We start from the raw sequence: 25729 nt of genomic DNA on the forward strand, positions 1-25729 counted from the left end.
TGAGCAAGTGAGTATGCGCTGTAGTCGGGGGTGCTGTGTGTGTGAGTGTTGGTGAGTAAATGAGTCTGGTCTTGCTGTCTTGTCTGTGATCTGGCCGGAACCTTGGCTTTCCAAATTTCCTACCAAGTTGTTGCAGCATCCAGAATCCCGGAGCCCTCAGATGAGGTCTGAGGGCTCAGGTAGGAGGAGGGAACAGAGAAGGAGACCTAAAAATTTATGCCATTCCCGCTGGAGGAAAAATAGGGACTGTTCAGCAGGGACCCACCAGACGAGGAGCCGAACCTGGAAGACAAAGATGATGGATGTCAGGGTGACATTCCTGATGTTGGCCGAGATATTAGGAAAAGTAATATTTTAATTTTGTGGCTGTCAAAGACTGTCATGACTGTGACAGGCGTGGAGGCTAAAAGCTCTGGCATAATAATAAAAAAAAGCTTTGGCTCTGGGAAAATAAAATATTAAAGTGATACCATTGAATGACAAAAAAGAGCTTTTCCTGCCAGTTACACGGGTCGAGAAGCCTCCGCCGTCTGCAGGGATTACTTCAATAGAGCCTACACTCTCAGTATGTCCAGGACCACAACACAGGCAGCCTCTCTTACCTGGATCTGAACACGGTACCTGTGGGCCCGCAGCCATTCCACCTGCCTTCGAGGACCAGGTGTGTCCCTGAGGAAACTCCACAACAACAGAGAATTCAGGGCCACTTCCTGGACGGAGTGCAATCTGGGGTCCAGACTACCCCAGGGCTCCTCCCCTTAACAGCACCAAGCTAATGGAGGCTCTTCGCTTCAATACCATTTCAAGAATTGAGCATTGAGGCACCACTGAATGCCTGGGAGCTTGCTAGACCCTCGGAGAAGGGAGAGCCAGGAAGGTCTGAGCCTCACCCTCCAAGAGCAGAAACAGACACACTCCCGCCTTTTCTCCCTGACACACTCCTACTCACTCCTCAAAAGGGAGTTCAAAAGCCACCTCCCCTGTGAAACTTTCCCTTGACCGCTCCAGATGGAACCATTCACGCACACTCCTGGAATCCTACTATAACTTCCTCACCCATCTGCTAGGATACTTTCCATGAATGGGAGCAGAACTCCGTGTGAATTGCCGCATAGCAAATGACTAGATTTAGTCTAATCCAGGGACTCTCAGTCACTTTTCAGGTGGGCAGATGCATATTATAGAAGATGTTCACGTTGGTGGCACTCTCCCAAGAATTGGTCACATGAAAAGTGGGGCTGGGGAGAAGAGAAGCAGTGGGGACAAACCAGCACATTAATTTGTGATGCCTCCGCTCATGTCGGTATCTGCCACTTGCTGACTGACCGTGCGTGGACAACACAAGCTAGCCTTTGGATTATGTTTAATTCCCTTCTCACTAAAATAGGTTCCACGAGAGCAGGGACATGATCTGGACTGCCCACCATTTCACACCCAGCACCCAGCCCAGCACCTGGCACGAAGTAGGTGCCTGATAAGCAGTTAATGCTGGCAGTGACCCCACCTCTTATTCTTTATTTTGAAAATCATATTGAAATATAAATGATTGAAAGTTATGTTACCATGGAGATACCCTGGATTTTACTCTGATTTATAAAATAAAAGCCATAAGCAATACTTTACATTTAATAACTCCTGGTAACAAAGTACTCAGGGCACACCTCGTATCTGATCACCCCACCCTAGGCATCTAGGCCCCTCTCATGCCAAGATCTGATCGGATCGATTGCCAAGGGCGTGGCCTGGGTGGGGTGAGCATTAGAGGGCCAGGAGGACAGGTAATTCCTGTGGAGTACAGGGAATCCTTCCCGAGGAAGCAGGGAACGCTTACACTGCCTCCCGAACAGGGTGATCAGCCCTGGTTTGCCTGGCACAGTTTGTACACTGATATTTCCAGTGTAATTGTTATTTGTGCTTCCTTTAGCTTTCAATATTGTTCTTTGGAAGATAAATTGTATGGTTATTGTACCCTGATGCGTGTATGCAAATCAGTTTGGCAGAGGGAAGGGAGGGCTCCCCTGCTCCTTCCCTGAGAACACGGAAGCCACCTGCTCCTTCCTCTCCCACTTTGGATAGTTTAGTGTCTTGGTTCTCTCCTTTGCTCCCGACCCAGAGGAAGTGCTGACCCTCCTTGTCTCCGAGACTAAACCCTTCACTAGATCCTACATCCTCCCCCGCCCAGAATAGACTCTCCTAGACCGAGTTCCACCCAGGATCCCTGGTAACCGCAACCCAACACCACTGCTGTGCTCAGCGCTCCATCCGACAGTGCCTGGGGTTCATTTTCATCACCTGCAATCCCTCCTTCTCTCCTCCAGCAAGTAATTTCTTCACTTGACTTCCTGTACTCCACACTCTCTTCCATAGTTTCTCCCACCTCGTATAGCTCCCTCTTAGACCCTTTGCTGGTCCTTCCACATCTCCCCGACCTCTCCACATGCTGGAGGCCCAGGGCTCAGCCCTTGGGCCTCCTCTCTCCCCCATGTACATGCACTTGCTTAGTGACCTCATCCCATTCCAAGCCTTTAAATATCATCTGTGTGCTAATAACTCCCAGATTTCTGCTACTAGCCCCAACCTCTGCCCTGAGCCCCAGATTTGTATGGTCATCTGCCTCCCACAGCTCCACTCACATCTCAAATGTGGCATATCTCAAGCCAAATTCTTATCAACAGATCTGGGCTCTAGCGTTCTTGACCTTGGTACCTTTAGCATTGCCACTTATCTAGACGCTCAAGTCCAAAACCTAGGAATCACGCTCGATACCTCTCTTCCTCATTCCGCAGGACAATAAACACTCCAGACCTGTCACTTGTCCCCTCTCCCACTGCCACTGCCTTTGTCCATGCCACCAGCACCTCTTGTTCAGACGGCTATAAAAGCTCCCATCCTGCACCCCTGCAAAGGCTCTGACCCCACAGTCCCCTCTTCATGACTTGGCCCAAGTCATCTACTCTAGATAGAAAACCAGAACACGTCCTCGCCAGTTTGAAAATCGGAATGGCTTTCCACTGCTCTTTAAAAAAAAGGCCAACAGCCTTGTACCACGTCCACAGGCCCTACCTAGTAAGGCCATGGCTGCTCCTCTGATCTCAGTGCTGCCCACTCTCCCCCACTCACTGTGCTCCAGCTGCATTCCCCATCTGGGGCTACTACGCTTTTCATGCTTTCTGCCCGGAGTGCTCCTCACCCACGTGTATGCCTGGTCTATTCTCTCACTTCATTTAGGCCTCAGCTCAAGAGATTTCCCTTCATTCCCTCTCCCCTAACCCCCAGCCAGCACCTGGCGAGTTTGCTGCTTGTTTAGTTCTGTGTTGTCTATGTCTATTTTTCCCCTTTGAATGAGAAGGAGAACTTGGTCTTCTTCACTGCATTAACCAGTGCCTAGAACAATGCCAGGCACCTAGAAGATGCTCGGTCTCAATGAAGATTTTTTGAATGAACAAATTGTTCCTTCTGAGGACACAGGTCCACACCCCTTACTTTGCTTTTCCGACCTCACTCTCCTGGTCTTGCCCACCACTGTGGCCACCATTCCACCTTGCCGCCTGCCACCACCCCTGTCTCTCTCCAACTCTGCCCGTGATGTGTCCACCTGGACCTAGGATCCCTTCCCACTTCCAATACTGCTTCTTCCATAGCCTCCTGCTTGCTCCTTTTCCTCTCCCTGCCTGGGCAGACAGCCAGTGACTGGGTCTCAACTCTCCACCCTTACCACTCCCGATCAGTGCTTCCCAATGGCTGACTGATGAGCCCTCGATATCACGCTCCCTCCCAAGTTCTGTATCGAGTCTCCCTTCCCTTGAGCCCAAAGTCACAGTGTGGAACGTGAAGTCTGCTGGCCCACTGGCAGTCCATCTTGACCCCTCTGCAGTCTCATCCACTCTCACCTCCAAGGAGGCAAAAACCTCTCCTACAGAGCCCCAGAGCCACCTCCAGACAACACCCTCTCTTTCCTCCTGTTTCTCTCCCCTCCAGCCCATCAGTCCATGCTGATGGGCACAAACCTGCATTGGATCCCTAGGTCTAGCAGCCAGAAGCCTGTAAGAATCCAGTCCTGGCCTCCTTTTTCCAATCCTATTTTCCACCTTTTTTTCGGGGATAAATCTAATAATTCAACCAGATGACTTTACCACCCAGGCCTCAAGCTTGCCACGCCCCTTGCAATCTGGGGCCTCACTTCTGCCACGTGGAAGGCCCTTCTCTAATCACTGATCACAGCAGCCCCCTCACTGTGCATCCAGCAAAGATCCTGCCTCTGTCCTCGAGCCACTCTGACGGTCTCCGCTTTGTCAGGGCTCTAACCTCATTCTGCCCACATGGCTCAGTCTCAGCTCTCTGAAGGCAGGAGCCAGGTCTCCGTCATCTACGACCCCCAGGCTACAAGCACATGAACTATGTAAAGCAATGCCTGCTTTCCAGGGTGTTTTGATGTGCCTTCCAAGAAAAAGGAAGAGAAAAGGGCAGGAGGAGGAAAGAAGGAAGGGAGGAAGGAATGAGAGAAGGGAGGGAAAGTGGAAAATGAAAATAAGAAAGCAAGAGAAAAACAGGGTTGTGGGTTTGAGGTTCAAATAACGCCATCGATCACCCTTTTGGACATTCTCCACACACCCTTGGAAATTAAACGGTCTGAGAATTCCAACAGTTAAGAAATGTGTTTATCTTTGTTTCCCACAGCTTTTCCCAAACAGATGGGCTACAGAAACCTCCTTCTAGCACCGGCCCTTTAAATGAGAAACACTCGAGGGGAACGCTGATTGAAAGGATGCGAGTTTGCGGACACCCATCAACACTCAGTGATGCTCTGTGACGGGGAGGTGGGGAACTGATGTCAGCTTGGCAAGTTTGGCCTTCATTGTACAAACCAAGTTTCTAAAACCGGGTGCACATTTCCCAGGGTGCCTGGGAGACTGGGATTCTCAGGAACAGACCTGCCTTCCTCTGTGAGCACCCAGACCAGTTGAAGATTTGTTGAGTGGGAGTGAGGGGCTCTGTGTTGTTGCATTAAAACAACAAACACAAATTTACGACCTAACCAGCATGTTTACACTTGTGTGGAATTTTCAGCTAACAGGTCGAGTTTGTGTTGGCTGTCTGTGGCTAAGCCCCGACCCTCTCCTACTGGCTGGGGCACTTTGGTGGAAAAGCATGAGCAGCCCTGATAAGCAGCAGAGGATCCTTCAGCGGGGCCTGCCGAGAAGTCAATGGGATGTTCAGGAGATTAGCCTGGTGGGGAGCTCAGGGTGCAGTGAGTGGGGAGAGCTGCGAGATTACCTGGCCGTGTCCTGTTGTAAACCGAGCAAATGGAAAAAGGCAAATGCACCATGTTCCACCACCTGCCACCTGCTATGCTGGGGTATTGTCACTACTGACTGTGCAGCAGCAGCCCAAAATGGGCCACCAGAAAGGGCCACCAGGCTCCAGATGCTGCTCACCTCCACACCAGCTCTATCCAGGACCTACCCAGCATCCAGACCCAGGCACAGGGCCCTCCCCTCCCCACAGAAGTGGAACCCAGCATACTGACTCCCCTCTCCAGCAGTTTTCTAGCTGTAAGCAGGACTTCCAGTGCAGGTCAGACTCACCCATATGGCTGGGGAAAGAGGAACTGTGGCCCATCTCCTGCCATGGGGGAAGGGTCTCGGGGGTTGGAGGACAGCTTTGGAGGTATCCTCTGAGGGTATGAATAGTTGGGCTGGACGAAGGGGACATAGCTCAGCAGGGGGGTGTAGGAAGAGCGGAAAATCTGCTGTCCCATTTGCAGTGAATTGTATGGCGTCACCTGCAGGTCAGAGGAGAGAGAGGCCCAAGGTCCAGCAGAGCTCACTGCTTCCAAACCTCACATTCCCCAACCCTCCACCTAAACCCAGCCCCATCCCTCAGCCCCATGCCCCTCAGTCACTGTGGAGCACATAGAAGACAATGTGTTGGAATGAAAAACATGCAGGGCTCAGCTTCTGTCTGTGAGCTTGGCAAGTGACTAAATTTAGCTAAGCCTCAGTTTCCTTCTCTGTGAAATGGGCAAACACTACCAGCAAACACTGTCGTATGGGGACTGAGTCAGCTGATGTAAGTAAAGAATCTGAGACATGATAAATAGAAAATAAATACCTCTTTTCTCTTTCCTACCCCCATTCTTTTCATTCTGTCAATAACCATCCTTAAAGCCCCTTGTTCATCTTTAAGTCTTCTACTATCTCAAAAAAAAAGCTGCTGAGATTCAAACATCCCTGGTTTCTATCTCAGGATCTCACCAAGTTCCAAGTACAAGACAGCCCTGCCCAGATGAAACTCCTGTGACAGATGGTGGAAATGATCTGTATTCACACTGTCCAACTTAGCAGCCACTGGCCCCACGTGGGTATTGAGTACTTGAAATGTGGCATGTGAATAAGAAACCGAATTTTTAATTTTACTTAATTTAATTGATTTAAATTCAAGCAGCCCCACATGGCCCATGGGTACAGTATTGGACAGTGTGAGTCTAGAAGACAGAGAGAAAAAAAGGCGATAGGGTTCAGCTCAAACCTTGGAGAAACATACGAACTCAGCGGGGTCTTGGAGACCACCTGGATCATACTCCCACCCCAAACCAGGGCTCTCACAATCATGCCCCTGGTAAGGTAGGAACCCCATCTGCCTTATTTACTGACATAGTTTCTGTCCTAAGATAGTGCCTGGCACACAGTAACTGCTCAATACACATATGCTGAATGAATGCTGGGGAGAAAGGAAGTGGAAGGAAGGAAGAAGAGACCATTAAGTGTCTGCTTGAACACCTAGAACGACGTGGCGCTCATCTCCTCGTGAGCGCTACATTCCACTACTGACGGTTCCAAATGTCGGAGCACCCTCTCTTGTGTGAGGCCGCCGTCCATCCTCCCGTGTGCTAAGGCAAGTTTTAGCCAAAACCGAGGCAACGGCTGGATTTCCACTTTAATAGCAAGAGCCTGGGGTCCAAGCTGCTGGGGGATTCAGCACTTGGCCCGTGCATCCTTATCCGATACAACGTTCAAAGAGGCTAGCACTTCTCGAGGGTTTAGGGCGTGCCCTTCACATGGATTCACTCATTCAAACTCCTAATAGCCCTGTAGGTCCATTAGTATTCCCATTTTACAGTCGAGGAAACTGAGGTTCAGAGGAGTTAAGTGGCTTGCTTAACAAGTGTTTCATACTTCTGTGCTTGCTCCCTCTGGAGGCCTCAACCTCTCCCTCCGGGCCCTCCTCATATTTTCCCCAGTGGACACATAGGATCTGGCCAAGCTGTACACAGGCACCAAAACCCCAAGATGAGGAGGTAAAGGTCAGAAAGATCCAGGAGCTTACAGAGAGAACCCAGGAAAATACCTCCCAGGACAGACACCTGTGGGTCAGCGTGACAAAAAATACTCCTAGTTTTCAGAGCGGGGAGGGAGAAGGCAGATGGGGGGGTTGAGGGGGGGGGGAGACTGACATGAAAGAAAAGATTCTTGTCCTAGAGCTTATACAAGCTCTATTTTAAAATGTGCCCCTAACTACATGTGACTGATGAAAACCATAAAGCAAAGCTGTGTACACTGCTTCAAGATAGACTCTTTGCTGACAAAGGCAGTGATAGGGCAGTGCACGCAGAATGCCACGTGTACGAACACGTTTGTATAAACGGACATCCCTGCAAAAATACCAGAGAAACCAATAACAGTGATTGCCTCTAAGATTCGTGTCCTTGTATTACTTTTTCCAAATATAGGCACATACATAACTTTGTCTAAAAACATCCTCTTTGGAACGAGGAGGATGGTGTCACTGCTCGTGGGGTGGAGGAGACGTGGCTGAGAATCTGCGAGCCAGACTATCTCTCCTCTCTCCATCTCAGGATGCAGAGCTCCCACTGCTGAAAAGGCAGCCGTTGTGGCCCACACCATCCCTGCCGCCCCTTCTCTACCTTCTGGAAGAGCCTAACGAACTTCGGGTCAGAGGTTCGGTTTGCAGAGAAAGAAAGGGGCTCCCCGGAGAGAGAGGAGAGGCCTCAGAGCTTCTGAGTCCAAGTGTGGGCCCAGTCCACCCGTGCCTGAGGGTACAGGGCCTTTCCTCGCAGCCCCACCCCTGCCCCAAGACACTCAGCATCTCTGAGCATACTGCTTGGTGTTCTGGGTGGGCCTGCACAGTGCACACACAGCTTGGTGGCGTGTCTATAGCCATAGCTCTGTGACCCCGTGTCTGTAGTTTTGTCTCCGTGCTTTCCTTTGCTATTGTATTGTTGGGAATCTGAGTATAAGAGGCAGTAAACTGTGGTGATTGGGATCGTGGGCTCTGAAGCCAAGCTGCCCAAGGTCAAACCCCAATTCTGCCACAGTGATACTGCCCAACAGATAGTCACCCCCCCCACCGCCTTCCCATGGGGGTAGGGGTGCCAGATTTAGCAAATAAAAATACATCCAGTTAAATTCAGATTTCATATAACTGAATCCCAAATGAATTAATTAGGAGCAAATAATAGTTTAGTATACATATGGCCCATGCCATATTTGGGACATACTTATTTCAAAACATTATTCGCTGCTTATCTAAAATTTGAGTTTAACTGGATTCAAATTTACCTGGATTTAACTACAAGACTGGGGGGCTCGTAATTCAACCGACAAACCAACAGCGGGGAACGGGAGCGCTATCCTTGCCGGGCAAAGCCATGTGATCTGCTTTGGCCAATGGAAGGCGGGCACACGTTACCCCGTGCCAGCTCTGAGCTGAGGCTGCCGGGGCATTGGGTGTTTCCGCTCGCCCCTCCCTCCCGCGCGCCCATCATCCACCTGGCAGGAGCAAAAGCTACTGCATCCACAGCACAAGCCCAAAGGAGGATGTGTGGACGCAGACCCGGCCCGGCGCCAACCCAGCCCAGCCAATCCATAGACCGTGAGTAAAATATGTTGTTGAAAGTCTGTGAGATCTTGAGGCCATTTTTGTTGTTTTTGTTGTCGTTGCCACAGCAAGAGCTAACTTGCACGTTTCCTTTAGGACTTGTGCCCTTGGTAACGTGTGCCTGCTTTCCATTGGCTAAAGCAGATCACATGGCTTTGCCCTGCGTGGATGGTGCTGGGCGTCCCGTTCCTCCCCAGTCAGTTTGTCAGTTGAATTACAGGAACCCCAGTCTTGCAGTTAAATCCAATCTCTCCGTTCCTCAGTTTCCTTATCTCTAACTCACTTAGGGTGGGTGTGAAGGTTAAATTAGTTAATGCAGGTAAAGACCTTAGAGAAGGGCCTGGCACACGGTAAGGGCTCTGTCCCTGCCGGCTGTTATTGTCACCTAGGGACACTGGTTCATTTCTACCTGCAGATTGGTATTGGTGTGTACTCTGGTCCAGGATGGGCCGGAAAGTATGGCTGGTGACCAGGCCAAGGGACCAGAGTCCTTCTGACCTGGAGGCCTTTGTGGAGCTGGGGCAGAGACGAGGAGCCCATCTACTCACCTGTCGAGGATAACACCCCAGCTGGGGGTGCAGGGTCTGCTGATAGGGCATCCTGGCTGCCCGCTGTGGGTACAGGCCCTGGGGAGAGAACAGAGGGGCTCAGTGCTGTGGGGCAAAGGGCCTCCAGTCAAGGAGCAGCCACCCCACCCAGTTTCCAGCTCACATGCCTGGATCTCCATCCCACTGCCCTGCAAACCAGACCCAGCAGGTGCCGGGCCCAGCCAGCATCGGGCCAGGCATGGACACCCCACACCACACAGGGAGCCTCTGTTTAGCAGGATTCGCGGCCTTTTGGGGTACATGTTTGAGATAAGAGCTTCAGGAATCTGACTGCCTCTCGAATCCCAGACCTGCCCCTTGGTGGCTGTGTGACCTTGGGCAAGTCACTTCACCTCTCTGAGCCTCTTTTACCTTTTCTATAAAATGATGTGTTTGAAACTGTAAGGTCTGTGAAGGTAGCCAAATTCTATTCCTGTCTATACCCCTTTTCTAGGTTCGTTCCCCAAATCCCATTCCTGCCTCAAGACACAGGGCATACATGGACATCTGCATGTATGGGTATTAGTGGGCACCCATGTTTGTTTAAGCACATCTGCATGTGTGCTTCCTTTTGTGTCTGCAGCTCTGGGTTTCTGTGTACAGATGTGCACCTGTGAACCCAAGGGCTGCTGTGTGTCTATACGCCCACATGCCCCTGTGTCTGCACCTCATGATGAAGACTGGTGTGACCGTAAATGAGTTCATGCATGGAAAGGGCTTAGATTAGTGCCCAGCACAGTCAGGAATCTGCGCATGTTAGGTGTATTTAGCATCTCTCACTTGTGCCGCTGCTCCCCCTCCCCGCCCCTCCCCCCCACCACACAAAGAAGCTCTCTGGGAGAGCTTCAGACAAATGAAAAGTAAAAACTTTATCCACAACTCTGCCCAGGGTGCTGTGGATGCCTGTGAGTAACACACACACACGCACACACATGCACACACACGCACGCAGCAGAACAGTCATTAGGATAAGGAACGCTATATGACTTTTAGGGCTTTTCTAGCTGTTCCAACTGCAGTTCTGTGAGCTCACAGGCATGGGTAAGTAAACATTCACTCTTCTCTGCTCGAAGCCACGGCCTCTTCCAGTGCATCCTCCCTCCTTAGCTGGGGGCAGAGCCGTGCTGTGGCAAGCAGCCCAGGAGCCTCTGGAGCTCCTGGACCGGGGACTTAAGTCTTCCAGGCTTGTGTCCCTCCACGTGGGGCTCTGAGTAAATTGGATCTGGGACCTCCTCTTTATTCCTAATGCCAAGCAGGGAAAGAGACCAGGATAAATTGTTCCCTGTGTCTCTTTTCTGTCTCCTCAAGGTCTGCAGAGCTCCCTGACCCTGTTTCCTAGGAAGATCAGGGCTGAATAATAATAAAAACTAACACCTGAATCATTTAGGTTTTACAAAGCCGTTTCTCATCCGTGGACTCAATTAACCTTACAACTGAATCAAATGGCTGCCGACGCTGCTGCCGCCACTGCCACTGCCGCTGCTGCTGCTGTAATTATGATGCGCTCATTCAGCAAGTGAGACCAGGGCTCAGAGCATGTGGCTAACTTGCCCAAGGCCACACAGCCTGGAAGCTGCAGGATTCCCTTAAACAAGAGTCTGCGGACTTCTAATTATCCCAGGCCCCTTGATCATGAGAAGCTGGGAGAAGGTAAATTATGTAAAGTATGCTGTCTTCTTTACCACCTGGGGAGGCGGGGGGGGGGGGTGTCAACTTCCGCAGTGACTTCTACAGCTCCGCCCAGTCAGCACCTGCACTGCCTCACTGAACCCAGGAGCCCTCCCGGCCAGGGCCCTCCACTGCTTCTGCCCACAGGCCAGGGAGCCTGGGAGGCAGCCCTGCCATGCAAACACTGGCATCTCCTGAGACAAAGGACCTTCAGGCTCAGAAGAACCACATGATTTCTCTTATATGTGGGATGTAAACAGAAAGCACCAAATGAACAAGTGAAACAAACTCGTGGACAACAGCATGGCGATTACCAGAGGGGCAGGGGGGCTGTGGGAGAGTGAGAGGATGAGGGGATCAGACACATGCTGACGGAAGGAGACTGGACTTTGAGTGGTCCAGGCCATGGACCACCCCGTGCCATGTACAGATGATGTGTTACAAAAGCGTACGTGTGAAGCTTATAGAATGCTAAGAAGCGATGTTCCCCTGGTTCATTTAATTAAAAAAATATATGTCCAAATGCCACCCATTCCAAAAAGTCAAGTCAGAAGAAGTCAGCTCAGCAAAGAGAGAGCACGTCACTCTATAAAGCAAACCATTGCGAATTAGCTTTATATGGTGAGCCCTGTGAGTGCACTTTAGAGGGAATCGGTTTGCACTAAATAAAATTATGCAACTGCTTCTCCCTCTGCAGGGCAGGGCACGCACACCGCTCTGGCCTGGGCTTGGTTCCTGGTTTGCACTGGACTCCAAGCTGCTCTCTGAATCCCTGGCCTTGCCGGTGCTGGCCTGTGGTCAGTGCAAAGCAAAGGGTTCTTAAATTATTTACATAAATGAGTTAATAAATAAACAAAAATGAACGAGTCGGTGAGTGGGGGAATCAATGGCTGAATAGGGAACTAGCAAACACAGACAGGCCAGGGTGGAGGCATGTGGGTGACAGAGGTGCTGCATCAGTGAGCAGATGAACAGGGACCTGTGTAGGGACAAGTTATTACAGGACACAGTTTGATTTCCCCTTGGATCACAGTCCACGGTCACCTCTCACCTCGATGGTGGGACAGGAGGCCTCCAGTCCATGGGAGGAGACTGTTCTCTTAAACAAACAAACAGAAAAAATGTCTTGAAAACAAAGCTTAGGAGAGGAAAAGAAAGACTTCGCTAAATTCCTTGAGCTCCCATTTAAGATGCAGGGGCTCAGTCTGGTGCACCAGCTCAGAGGGGCTTTGTACGGGGTAGGGAAGACGGCCTGCGCCCTGTTGGAAAAGAGGAAGTGACAGGGAAGAGGACAGACCCAGAGATAGGACAAGAGGACTTTGGGGCAAATTTCCTTCTCCTGTTGCCCTCGGCAGGCTTTGCCAGGCCAGCCTGGGGCCACAGATTCTCGAGAACCTGGCCCCTCAAGTTGGCGTGCATTCCTGCCCTTTGCCTCACACCGACACGCCACTCTGGGGAGGAGCCAAGAAGGGGAACAGAGGCAGAAATCTTAGACACCGAGCTGCTTTCTGGGACACGCTGGGCACTACCTAAAGGGACGATTAAGCTGTTCGATTGGACTGTGGTTTAAACCAGAGTGGACATTCATTGGATTTTTCTTCCTTCTACCCAGTGGGCAGCAGTTCTTAAGGGAGATTAAGTTAAGTAGACAGACTACAGAAACTCCCTTTTCCCTGCATAAATAGGTTCTGTGAGTAAAACGTCCAACCTGCCACGAGGGATTCACCATCCCTTTGTGTCTGGTGACCAATTTCATGTCAGCTCTGACCCCAAGACCACGCATGTGCCACCTTAGCTACGCCTGCTCAGGTGAAGAGTCAATGAAATGGCTGTATGATTTGTCATCCGCACCAGGGCACTCCAGAGGGAAAGAGGTGCTGTTAGTAATTACACTGGGACAAAAGGCCTTAAACTGGAACCGTCCCAAGTCCTCTAGGATGCATGTCATCCAACCGTAAGGGAAGGCACCGGAAATGGGTGGGGAGGAAGGACTGCACTGGCATCCTCTCCTAGGAGCCCAAGCACACAACAGGCCAGAACCAGCAAAGCGGCCTGGAATACACAGCCCTGAGGAAATCAGAAATATGTGTGCATATCCATGTGTGTGCACCTCTGCACCTGTGCACCGAGTAGCCGGTCCAATGCGGCCACAGTGAAGGGCCAAGTGACTAGTGTAAAGGCTCTTTGTGATGTGGGCTTCCGGCCAGCTGAAGTTCCTCTGTGGCAGGAACCTGCACGGGTGGCCACTTGGAAAGCCAGGCCCAGGACCCGCTGACTCACCTGGTACTGTGGGAACGTGGAGTGATTTGTGAACGCTGGCGGAGGTGGATAGTTCAGGTTCAGCCAGAGTGGCTGGTTCAGGGATGCTGAGGTCAAGGTGGTGGCAAAGCGTGGAGTGAAGACATTCCCTGTGTACTTGAGGTTGTTCTTGTCCACCACCATCCCAGGTGGGTTAACTGTAAGTCACAGGAGAGGCGGGCATTTCAGCAACCAAGGAAAGGAGAGGCCAGGACACCTTCAGTATGACTGTCCCAGGATGAATACTCTCCTTTGGGTTCTTTAAGGGCAAACAGCGGTGATTCCCACCTTGCCAATTTGGAAGGGGCGAAACTCCCAGCTGGGTCTGCCTTGGAGCTTCTCTTTCCATCATTTACTGAAGGAGAAAGACTCACGAGGAAGCAGATTATTAGGCCTATATTTCACCTATGGTCAAAGTCAAGTTCTCTCAAGTATACAAGCAATTGCTTTGCCATTGGAAGTCATTCTTATCAAATTACCAAAGCAGCCCCCTGAGGACCTTGCACAGCTTATCTCTATATTGGAATTATTTTCTTAAAAAGGTTTAATTCTTTTAAAGACTTTATTTATTTACTTTTAGAGAGAGGGGAAGGGAGGGAGAAAGAGAAGGAGAGAAACTTCAACGTGTGGTTGCCTCTCACACACCCCCAACCAAGGACCTGGCCGGCAACCCAGGCCTGTGCCCTGACTGGGAACCCAACCAGTGACCCCTGGGCTCCCAGGCCAGCACTCAATCCACTGAGCCACTCCAGCCAGGGCAGAAAATATTTTAAAACATTATGTGGTTCACTGTGGTAGGACCCAAAATTAGTTTGAGTGAGTTAGAGTTGGTTGAGCTATTTCAGAATGTGAATCCTCCATTCTCTCCCTGTAGATGTCTTGTGGGCTTACAGAGTAAGAGATGGGGCCTCTGCTTCCCCTTATTGGCATCTTTTTTGGGAAAGGAGGTTTGACTGAAACAGTTGTAGGAGGGCAAGGGACAGAAAGCAGGGACACAACCTCAATACACGAGTAACCCGAAGCGTGGATTTTTTCTTTGGCCTGAGCAACTTGAAGGGACACACTCAGTCAGCTCTGTGTTCAAACTGACCACCAGCAATGCCCATGGGACACCCTCGCAGCCAAGAGCATTTCTCTGGCAATTGTATTCCCAGTAAGAGAGACACAGGGAGGAGGTCATCTCCCCCATTTCACGGGTTTAAACAGGGACATCCAGAGAAAGACAGAGGCTTGCCCACGAGACAGCCATTGGATGGTGGAGCCACTCCCAGGGCCTGTGAGGCTGTCTGACTTCCCTGCTGCCGGCTTTCTCTGGCCAGGGCCCGCTTACATTTTAGCTCCAGCCCATCCAGCTCTTTGCTGCGAAGTTTCAAGTGCCCGCTTGGGTTCTTGGTGGCCCCAAGGAACTCATAGAACAGGGTCTTCTCCGTGGGCCACGCGGACTTCTTGACAGGCAGGGCCATGGACATGGAGCTCCCTGGGTCACTGCAAGCCTCTTCATCACAGATGTCCTTCTGGCTCTGGGGCCACTGACTGACAAAGAGCCGTTCTGGACCCCTGGTGGGCTCCTTGGTGCCTGAGGTCCATTCTACAGTAAAGGGGAAACTGAGTCAACGATTCTAGAAGGCCAAGTGCTGGATGCAGGGTGAGGAGGGCATCTTCTTTACACTCAGTGGTGGACCCTCCACAGCACACACCTCAGGCTCAGGTCGCTCTGGGCTCTCTCTCCCGGCCAAATCCAATCCCAACGTCCTCTCTGACGCCTTCACAGCCCGCTTCTTTCTCTTATCTTCCCCTTTCATGAATCCCTTTCTTCCTTCCTTTCTTCTACTCTTCCTTCCCACCATCCCTTCTTCCCTCCTTTCCTTTTTACCTATTTTCTTTCCACCCTCCCTTCTTTTCTCCTCTCTTCCTTCCTTCCAACCCTCCATAGTGCCAGGCTCCAGGTAAGAACTGACTTGAACACAGTTCCTGCCCTCAGGGAGCACCTGCCTTACGAGGGAGACACCCACTCCCACAGACGCATGGCTTAAGCCACAGCCTAGTCCCCATCATGGCTCCTGCTCTGATGCTCACAGGTGATTCAGCTCACTCGTCAGTGCCATGTCCTGACCTGCCTGCTGGGGACACTGCGATGAGTCAGAGCCAGGCTCTGCAGGAGCTCACACCAAGGAGGAGGAGAGAGACAGGCCCAGAAATAGCTTCAGGACAAGGCAGATGGGGACTGGGAGGGGACAGAGAGACAGTGGTAGAAGAGGGCGGCTGAGAAAGCATCTGTCTGAAAGGGTCAGAGGGCTTCCGGGAGGAAGTGGCCCTTCAGCAAGGCCTCCCGTGCAGGGGTGTGAGGGAGGAGGGCACAGCGGGCAATGGGTGACTGGAGGCCAAGGCAAGGAGTCACCAGCAGTGAGTCACAGGATGTGGTCAGTGCCAAGCTCAGGCCTCTCTCCAAACAGACCAAGTGCTCCTCCAGTGCCAGGACACCGTCTGGACCATCAGAAGACCCTCCGCAGCAGTGGTCTTCACCCATGTTTCCTTTTTAGCAAAGGAACCCTTTTTCCAAACAAGATTAAGAAGTCATTGCCTGGTTGGAGCGATGAAGATGCCTTGGGATCCTCCCAGTACCCTTCACTCCCTCCCCAGCCCGGGGGGGCCTGGTTCCGGGAAGGTTGGCTGGGAAATGGTGTTGAACACACAGCAGGCACCTTGGATCACAGGAACCTGGGTCCACTGTTACGTGTTGGGATCTGATCCCACCAGCTCTTGCTCCCCTTTCCTTCCCAGCCCAGGGGCCCTGGGGCTAAGCCTGGGCAGGACTGGGCCTGGCCACCAAGCACCACCTCAGCAAAGGACAGAGCCCCTCTAGCCCAAACCAATTTAGGAGAAAAAAAATGACATTTTTAGAAAACATGTCCCTAGAGTTTCTCCCAAGAGTTTCTCTGGTTGCTGACTATAGCTCCCAGCTAGTGCACCAAAAGAACAGTACCCGCTAATAATACTGGCCCTGTCCCCAGGGACCCACACCCCTGCAGTCTCTTACACACCTCCGGTCGCCTCGAACTCTTTCGCTGCTCACTCATCCCCAAGCTTTCTCTTCCAGGGTCTGTGCACCCAGAAACACACACATGCCTGCCTGTCCCTTCTTTGACTCACTCACGTGTACACAACTACACACACGGGATGGACACACAAACACACGCAGATATGCAGCCACACCTGCATTTTTTCTAACAAATACCCTCACACCTGCAAAGCTCCCTTTGGCGTACCTTTGCCACACATTACTATGGACAGGCACACACCGGTGTTGGGGAGGGCAGGTGGGGCAGGCTACCTCCCGCCCAGCAACCCCATTGGAGAGAGACATTCGTGCACGCCTCCTGGAGAAGGAGGCGGGAGAAAAGTCACCTGCAGGCAGGGCTAATCCTTTCACACGTGCTGCCCAGCGTCCCCGGAGAGCCCTCTGGCTCCCAGAGGCTGCCCAAGACCCAGAGTCCAGTTTGCTGTCCACAGCTCTGACCCCTTGGCCTCCCCACAGCACTCTGGGATGCAGAACGTTCTCAAGGGTGACCGTGTTCCTACTTTCTTAGGCAGAGGAATTTGGGTTCTCTCAGCACAGGTATCTCTCAGTTATCCTCACAAGACTAGGGATATAGTTTCTTTCTGTTCACTCCTAGTAACAGCAGACTAGAGGCAAGTGCCACTGCCATTGTCTGCCTTCTTGGAACCATCCAGTCTGAGTGGCTGAATTAGCACAGGCACAAAATGTAGAACGTGGGAGTGGGGTGGGAAAACCTGGGACACAGCTGCATCTCCTGGGAAGGATGAGGACTCCCTGTTGGGGGATGGAAATGCACTTTCCCAAGGCCCTGCGGGTGCTGGGAACAAGTCCCAGGGCCAGCAGTCTCAACTGATCCTGGAGGAGTTGCGTGTTGTTCCTCTGCCCCAAAGAGAGGACCAGGCCCCGTTGTCAGAACAGGCCTCTCCATGAGAAGCCAAAGGACCCCAGTGGCCAATCAAATCTCTCACCTCTCCTGCTTAAAGTCCCCATCCTGCAGCTCCACCCAGGACTCACTGTGGTAAGTGCATCCTTCCACATACTCTGGGTACCCAGTGGGCTGGAAAATGAGCCAGGTACCAAATGCGCCTGTCCCTCTTCTCAAAGCACATTGGATTAGTTGTGCCCTGTACATGGGCGTCCATCCCAGAGGGCACGTGGGCACCAGGAACAGCTGCACCTGTGGGCTGTGCCCACCAGAGAGGCCACCTTGCCCACCTCACTCTGCACAAAGATGCTGCGCGCAGTGCTGCAGTCCAACTGGCTTTCTGGCAAAGGTTCTCCTCCTTGCGGGACTACCTGCTAGCCCTGCTGTCAGCCTCACTCACCCATCAAGTGGTGCCCCTCCATGTCAGGGTCTGCCTCAGGCTTGGAGCAGATCTTGGCAAACACTGGGAGCTGCTTCTTCTGGACGGGGAGCTCAAGGAGCTTGTCAGTGGGCGCAGGAGGCGGTGGGGGTGGCAGCAGCAGGAGCGGGCCCAGCGCTGTGGGCTCCTTGGGTAGGGGGCCACTGAACATGCTGTTCTGCAGGAAATCCTTGATGACACGCGTCTCCTCCAGCACCATCTTGTTGTCTGGGGCCTTGGTCGTGTCTTTGGACTTCAGTGGGAACTGGGCCAGGAGCTTGCTGATCTCCGAGTTGGAGGTACACAGGCCATGGCCCCCCTCATCTGTCCCCTTGGCACTCTTGGCTTTGGCAGCACGTAGGATGCCCGTGACCGTAGTCATGGCAGAATCGCAGTCCCGCCTGCTGCCGATAATGGACACAGCCACCTTGGGCTCCAGAAGCTTGTCACCAGCAGCGACAGGGGCTCGCGGGGGTTCCCTGCTGCCTGCCACGAGAGGAGGCGTGAGAAGGCCAGGCACTGGCTTGCGTTCAGGCCTCTCCGGAGAGCTGCCAGGTGACTCCAGCTCCCTTGAGCTTCCTGTGACCAGGACGATGTGCTCTTTGGTCAGGTTCAAGAACTCCTGCTCCACCAACAGGGAGATCTCATCTTTGTCACTGCTGAGCTCCAGAGCTCTGCAAACAGGTCAGACAGACATGTGGCTTTAGTGCCAGCCCAGGGAAGAGCGGCGCTGCCGCCGGGCCAGGCCCCAGGGAAGGGGGTGGGGAAGGCAAGAGAAACCGGTGGCTTTCTCAAGAGAATATGGGCCAGCAGTGGGCTCTCAGGAGGTCTCTAGACCAGGCCAGCAGGCACAGCACCAAGAGTGTGGTTCTGGGAATCAGGACACCTGGGCCCCTTCTCAATACGGCCTCTTACTGAGTGAGCTGAGGTTTAACTTGAGATCGAGGCCGCTGGACTGGGCCTCACTTCGTGGGAGCACCGGCAGTTGGTTGGTCCCTGCACGGAGTCACAAGCATTTACCTGTATCTAAACAAAGGTCTCTACCTGCACCTCAGACCTGGCCCGCAGCTGCACCCCAACAGCCAGCACCTGTCTGAAGGGCCTGATGGTCCCATGGACTCTCGGCCCCTGGTTGCTGGCTCCCTCCAGGTGTGGGAGCAGCTGGTGATCCCGCTGGCCTGGCTCGTGACACAGCATGTCCCGCTGGCATCCTTCGTAAGGGGACACCTTCCACCCTGGCACTCCCAGGAGAATCACCAGCACCCAGTTCAAAACCAGCTACTCTCCCCACTCACTGGGCCCCCGTGAAGGGCGGATGAGGTGGTTACACAGAGCGTTCTGGAAACTGCTCAGTGCGTTGGCCCTGGAAGAAGGTGGTAAAGGAGGCGAAGAAGAGATTGGATGGGAAAACGAAAGCTTCCCATGAGCAGAGCTTCACAGGTGGGCAGACCTGGCACACACTCCCACTCTGAGACCTGTTCCCAGGGCACGGTGAGCCCCACCAACAGTGATTACAGAGCAAAACTGTGCTTCCCCAGGAATGCTCTTTGTGCGTGAGCACATGCATGCTCACATGTGCGCACACGTGATGGGGCGCTCAGTGGCTCATGTATCACCATGCAAAGAAGCAGTAGTTGAGTCTCTGCACCTGACAACAACCGGAAGGGGCACAGGGTACAGTCCCAGAGGCGTCCTGCTGTACGGGGCATTGACCCCATAGGTGCTGGGTCTTACAGAGGCCAGGGCTCCTGCAGAAGGGGCAGGGCGGCCAAGGCACTTGGGCACATGGGAAGAGCTAAAGGAATGGGAATGTGTTGGTATTCCAACAACTGAGACAGCCAGCCTCCTGGGTGGAGAACCCCTGGGTCTGGAGGCAGGGGCGGTGCCAGGAACCGGCAGACTCCAGCCAGATCGGCCTGGTTCGGAATCAGGCACAAATCCTTACCTCATGTCAGATCCTAGAACCCCAGGGACTCCCCTGTGATGGGGGTCTGACGCAAGCAGCCCCCACCCTGATGGGTGGTGTGAGAACTTGGGACAACCCATGTGTGAGCTCCGCACAGATCCCTGTGCGCCGGACGCCCCCCCAGCCCACTGGCTGAGAGCCTTCCCTAGAGCAGGCTGGCCCTGGGCGCTCTGGAGGTCGGCAAGGCTAGGCGTGGGGCACGGCCAGCTTCACCTGTCCCCTTTCCTCTTCCCCCACTCACTCTCTCATCTCTCTCTTCTTTGTCCTCTCGCCTGTCCCCTGTCTTTCCTCCTTCCCATGTCTAGACTTAGTCTATAAATAGGCCTCATCTCACCCCTGTGTCCACAGGAACAATTGCAAGGAAGAGGTTGCCAGTCCGGGATCCCAAGTGTCAGATCCCCCTTCCTCCTCCTCGAAGGGAGCAGAGGAGTCCCCAGTCACAGAAACCAGACATTTGAAGGACCAGCGCCCCACCAAAAAGAGGGACGAAGCAAGCTGTGTGTTAGTTTTCTGAATTGGACTTACTATAATTATGTCCATTTTTTAAAATTGTGATAATGGTATCACCCAAACAACCAAAAAAGAATCCTTATCTTCTAGAGATACTAAAGCATTTACAGACACAATTATGTCTGGGATTTGCTTTAATTCCTCAGCGAGGGGGGCAAGAAGGGAGGGGCCACAGATGGAACCAGACCGGCCCTATGCTGATCACCGGGGAAGCCGTGTGATGGGTACTTGGCTTCATCACGCGTGGTTCACTCTGCTTTTGTGTTTGGTTTCTGGTTGTTATTTTTTTAATCAAGATGTTATACATGGCATAGGAGCACACAAACGTCTCACCCCTGAATCCTTTGGACTACAGGCTCTAAGCAGAAGCCAAAGCAGCTTCTAAAAGACCCACAAGGCTTGAGGTCCTGGTACCAAAAAAATGCCCCACAGGAGGAGGTCCCTGCTCAGCCCCTAAAGAGGACACCCCCCACTCCCCCTCCCCCCACCAGGGCACTAGGCTGGCAGAGAAAATCCTGCAGGAGCTGAGTGTGACCCCTGCTCACACTCCCAGGCATTCCCCCCCCCCTGCCCCCAGGTCACAGGGGCCAATGGGCCTCTCGGGAAGCTGACACTCCCAGAAAGGGCAGTGCAGCACCAGGAGCGGAGGGGCCATGGGTCCTCCGTGTGCTGCTGAGAGGCTGCCCAGAGCACCTGCCCTCCCCAGAACTGCCCCAACTGACTGCTGGTTCCCCTGAACCTGCCCTGAACCCACTACAGGCCAGATGCCGGACACCCATCTGTATGCTCAGATTTATTCCTCCTCACAGCCCTGGGTAGTAGATGTTACCATCCTCGAAGATGGGAAAAGCGAGCCTGCAAGAGGCTAAGGCCCTTGTCCGGAGAAAGTCAAGAGGCTGGTATGGGGCTGCCGATGGGTCGGCTGACGGCACCACCTCCTCCCACCCATCTGCCTCCTCTGCAGGGATGTGGGTCAGAGGGGTCTTCCAGCTCCTCTCCCAGGCTGGGCTCGGCACCCCAATCTGCCATCAGGGACAGTGCTGGGCTCATCCCACTTCTCCAGGCGGTGGAGGAGCTTTGTGTTGTGACATTAGCTGTTGCTCACAGCTCCCGGTCAGCTGCCTGTCTGAGGAGCACTTCTCCCGGGTGGGTCTCGGGGGGGTGAAGAGGGGGAGTGGCAGCTTGTGGATAAAAATGTTAAAAGGGAGAGACTCCCGGGCTGACCTAGGGAGGAGGAGACCAGCCTGCTGGAGACCCTCCCCAGGGCCTGCCTGGCAGTGATCCTGGATCAACGCTCTGAGGGAGCCGGTCCCTCAATCAACCCAGTCACTGCCGACCCGTTGCCACTTCTCCAAGGCAGCCTTTGTCCAGCACCTCGCTGCCATCCAGAGTCAGAGCAGCGACACATCCCCCATGCAGGGTCTCTAGACCTATCCCCTCCACGCCCGTGAAAACAAGATTCATGTGTTCTCATTTGTTCTAGAGAAAGTGTATGTCCACAGAGCTAGGACATTCTCAGAACCCAGATCAAAACGTTCCACCATTCAAACCCTCGTGTGGACTCTCAGTACACGTAGAACGAAATCCAAACCCCTCTCTGACCCCCAGGGCACCACACGGGGCCCATGGCCCCTCCCACTTTGACTCCTCCTCCTTCCAGCCTCGCTGGCTTTACAAATATTCCCTGACATGCCAAGTTCATTCCAGCCCCTGGTGTCTGCAGTCCTATGGAAGGCCAGGTCACCCCTTGCCTGGCTCATCATTCACACCTTAGTTCAAGTTTCATACTCTCAAATAGCCTTTCCTGTCCCTTTTCTAAACTGTTATTACTGCCTCCCCCACCCCCCGCCACCCCGCCCTTGGCCCACCTTACCAGGCATTATCTGCTCCTTCAAGTTGTTTATTTTCCTCCTAGTTTTGGTCACTATCTTACAGTATCGTTTTTATGTCTTTACTCCCCACAGGAACACATCCTCCCTGAGGGCAGGCACTGTATCTTCTTCACCAGAGAGGCCTGGGGGAGCAGAACAGTGCCTGGCACATAACTTTAGCTCGGTAAGGATTTGTTGAATAAATAAGTGTATGAACTAGCTCATGAACTTCTCTTTACACTTGTCCATTTCTTAGAGCTCTTGAAATCAAGAGCTCTGTTGCCAAAGACTGTCTCACTCCTTGCATGGGTCACAACCTATCTGGCTTTGATTCCACTTCCTGTCCCCCCTCTCTGTCTCTGGTCCAGCAGCCCTGGGAGCTGTTCACTAACTACCCTGCTGGGTCCTGTCCTAAGGGCTCCGAACCTCTGCAAGAGAGGCCCCTGGCTGATCTGACACGGAGTCCACCTCTTAGCAACCACCTTGGGGCTCACACAAACATTTTTCATTCTTCTTACAACTTTGCTGGGTTCAAATCAAGCTGCTTGCCTGCATTTCTGGAATCTTTATTTTTCTCTCTTCTTAAGAAGTTTTGCCGATGTTGGCACTTCTCCCGTGCTATTTCCTTTCCCCTTCAAGTTGGTAAAAACCATGAAATCTGCCACAGACTATCACAGTGAATTATTCAGGAAGGTTAACCCAGCTCCTGAGTGCTGACGAAGGAAGCAGGAGTAGGGATGGCTGCCGCCGCCACCTCTGCTTGCCCACCTCCCGAAATGATAGGTGTCGGAAGGAGGCTTTGTATGCAGATGCTGTGCGTTGTTTCTGCATTTGCAGTGTGCAGAGTTATATAAAAATAAAGGCTATTGACTGGCTGGCACCCCTTCCCAGAATAATGACTAAGCAAGCATGCTGTTAGCTCCCCATAGCAGTTCTGTGTACANGAATTATTCAGGAAGGTTAACCCAGCTCCTGAGTGCTGACAAAGGAAGCAGGAGTCGGGATGGGTGCCGCCGCCACCTCTGCTTGCCCACCTCCCGAAATGATAGGTGTCGGAAGGAGGCTTTGTATGCGGATGCTGTGCGTTGTTTCTGCATTTGCAGTGTGCAGAGTTATATAAAAATAAAGGCTATTGACTGGCTGGCACCCCTTCCCAGAATAATGACTAAGCAAGCATGCTGTTAGCTCCCCATAGCAGTTCTGTGTACATGATAACACAGAGCAAAGATGAAAACTGCTATTCATCTGAGCCAAACAACAAAAAAATGCAAACATAAAATTGTTAGTGCTGGAAGAGGACACCAAAACAAATATTTTCTTCTCACTACGGCATTTCTGACCATCCACAAACAAGGTACCTAGGCCCCATGCCCCGGTGACACGGCCCTTTGAGGAGGGAAGCGTGGGCCAGGCTCTGGGTCCCGCACAGACCTGGGTTCAGACGGCGGCCCATCCACAGGCTGGCCTCCTGGCTGTGGGTGAGATTCTGACTTCCCCACATGCTGGCTACGAGCTGAGTCTATGGAGGGAGGCAGAAGCGGGAGTCAGATCCCCGCCCCTTGGTGGAGGCCAGACCTTAAGCCGGCTGTGTCAGGTCCTAGCTCACAAAATAGGAAGAAACATTAGCATTCCTGGAGTGCCAACCAGCCAGATACTGCTGAGCCCCTTGCATGCAAAACTCTCATTTGAATCCCCACAACAGCCCCCACCGGGCAGTGGGGTAGTCCGATGACCGTGATGGCTCCACATTATTACACCCTTGATATCCTGTGTCCAGGTACTTTGGTAATTCCCACCCATCTTGAGTCAAGTCATAATGTAAAGTGCGTGGGCTCTTACATTACATCACACTAGGCCTCTACACTACATCAGCCTCTTGTTTCTTTTGGGTTTCGGCCACCTCCAGGTGAACAAGCCCTCGAGAGCCCACTGAAGAATGAAACATCCCACACAGGCAACCCCCGACAGTTGGCCTGACCCAACCGACCTCCAGGTGCTGGGTGCGCACCACCCATGCCCAGCCAAGCCCACTCCTCACCAGAAGAACCGCCTGGCTGAACCCAGCCCAGACCCCTGGACAACAGAAAGGGGAGCTGAGTAAATAGTTGTTGTTTTGAGCCACTAGGCGTTGGGGTGCTCTGTGAACTATAGCTAACTGGTACAGACAGATACAGTGACCCCAGTTTTAGACTGAAGAAGCCAAGGGACAGAGGAGTTAGGGAATTTCCCCAAGAGGAAACTAACATGGGACAAAGTGACGAACTGAGACAGTCTTGCTCAGATGCCACTCTCTTAACCATTAGGCCACTCCGAAAACCACATCAAAGTGCTGTGTGTTCGAAGCCAGGGATGCACACCTAAGATAGGAGAGCGAAAAAGGGCTCTCTGAGGAAAGGTCATTTCGGTGGGGGCCTAACAGGTAATAAGCATTTAGCCAGGTAAAGAAAGCAAGGAAGAGCTTTCCAGACATAGGGAACAGCATGTGTGAGGGTCTCGCGGTACACGGGAGCTCGGTGCATTGGTGGGACTATGCTAAAGTGGGTGGGGCACCTTTGTTGGCGAGTGGGGAAGTCACAGGAGGCGAGGCTAGAGGAGGTAGGAGTCAGAACCTGCCAGGTCTTAGAGTGGCGCTGAAAGATTTAGTTCTAAAGGAAGCAGGGAAGCCATTGGAAAGGTTTTAGCAGGGAAGTGTCAGGGCCGGGTTTCTTCTGGGGAGCAGCCCAGAGGAGTGACAGGAGGGGACTGACCCTGAGCCAGGACCTGTGCTGGGTCTGCTAGGTGCCAGGTATTACAGGTGGCACTTGACTCCACAATAGCCACGAGGAATAGATAAACATCTTTATTGCCACTTTAGAAGGGAAACTAAGGTTCGAGAATTAACGAGAAATTCAAGTTCACCCAAGAGCGCAAGTGCTGGAGCAGGACTGGGAACCAAGCCTGGATGGGTTCAAGTCTCTACTCTTAGCCACTGCCTTACACGTCCCAAAACAGGAGAAGTGGCATGACAAGCAAGACCTTGGCGGTCAGGAGACCTGCATTCAAGCCCCAGCTCTGTCCTTTCTGATGGGGTGACCTCAATTCACTTCCCTTCTCTGAGTCTCAGTTGCAAGATGGCCAAAGGCCAGGAGCCAGCCAGCAACTAGGAGGATGAGGCAGCAGAAGGCAGAACTGGGTGGGTGGGTGGGTGTGCAACTCAGGGACGTGAAGGAGCCATGGCTGTGAGTGGGGGTGACAAGGAGGCACCAAAGTGCCCCAGACAAGGAAGGGCCTTCATCATGGAGGCAGAGGCTCTGGCACCAGCCCCCATTGGGTCCACTTGATCAAGGCTGACGGATATGCCACAGCACCCTGGTGGCCCCTGCCCATTGTGGAGGGAAGGGATACAGTCATCTCTGTCAAAGCTGCCTTGGGTCTTCCTCCACCTTTCCTCTCCTCCAGACACAGGATTCACCGAACTGCCTTGCATCCCCTCCCCATATACACACCACAGCCATGGACACACAGCACAGCAGTGCACATATACGCACCAA

At 52.7% G+C, this 25729-nt stretch overlaps 1 protein-coding gene across 1 annotated transcript in view; it reads right to left on the bottom strand.

The window, feature by feature from the left end:
- Positions 1 to 206: 206 nt before the first annotated feature.
- Positions 207 to 25729, bottom strand: part of CUNH1orf94 (chromosome unknown C1orf94 homolog) — a 34433-nt gene continuing 8910 nt past the window's right edge. The window contains exons 2-7 of the mRNA XM_037061411.1: positions 17835 to 18526; positions 14782 to 15039; positions 13434 to 13609; positions 9447 to 9524; positions 5586 to 5782; positions 207 to 282 (exon numbers count right to left, since the gene is read on the bottom strand). Of these exons, the coding sequence (XP_036917306.1) occupies positions 207 to 282; positions 5586 to 5782; positions 9447 to 9524; positions 13434 to 13609; positions 14782 to 15039; positions 17835 to 18526 (1477 nt within the window). The remainder of the gene's footprint in view (positions 283 to 5585; positions 5783 to 9446; positions 9525 to 13433; positions 13610 to 14781; positions 15040 to 17834; positions 18527 to 25729) is intronic.

The sequence above is a fragment of the Sturnira hondurensis genome, unplaced genomic scaffold, assembly GCF_014824575.4.
Source record: "Sturnira hondurensis isolate 20B ecotype Veracruz unplaced genomic scaffold, ASM1482457v3 Scaffold0013381, whole genome shotgun sequence".
Classification (NCBI taxonomy): domain Eukaryota; kingdom Metazoa; phylum Chordata; class Mammalia; order Chiroptera; family Phyllostomidae; genus Sturnira; species Sturnira hondurensis.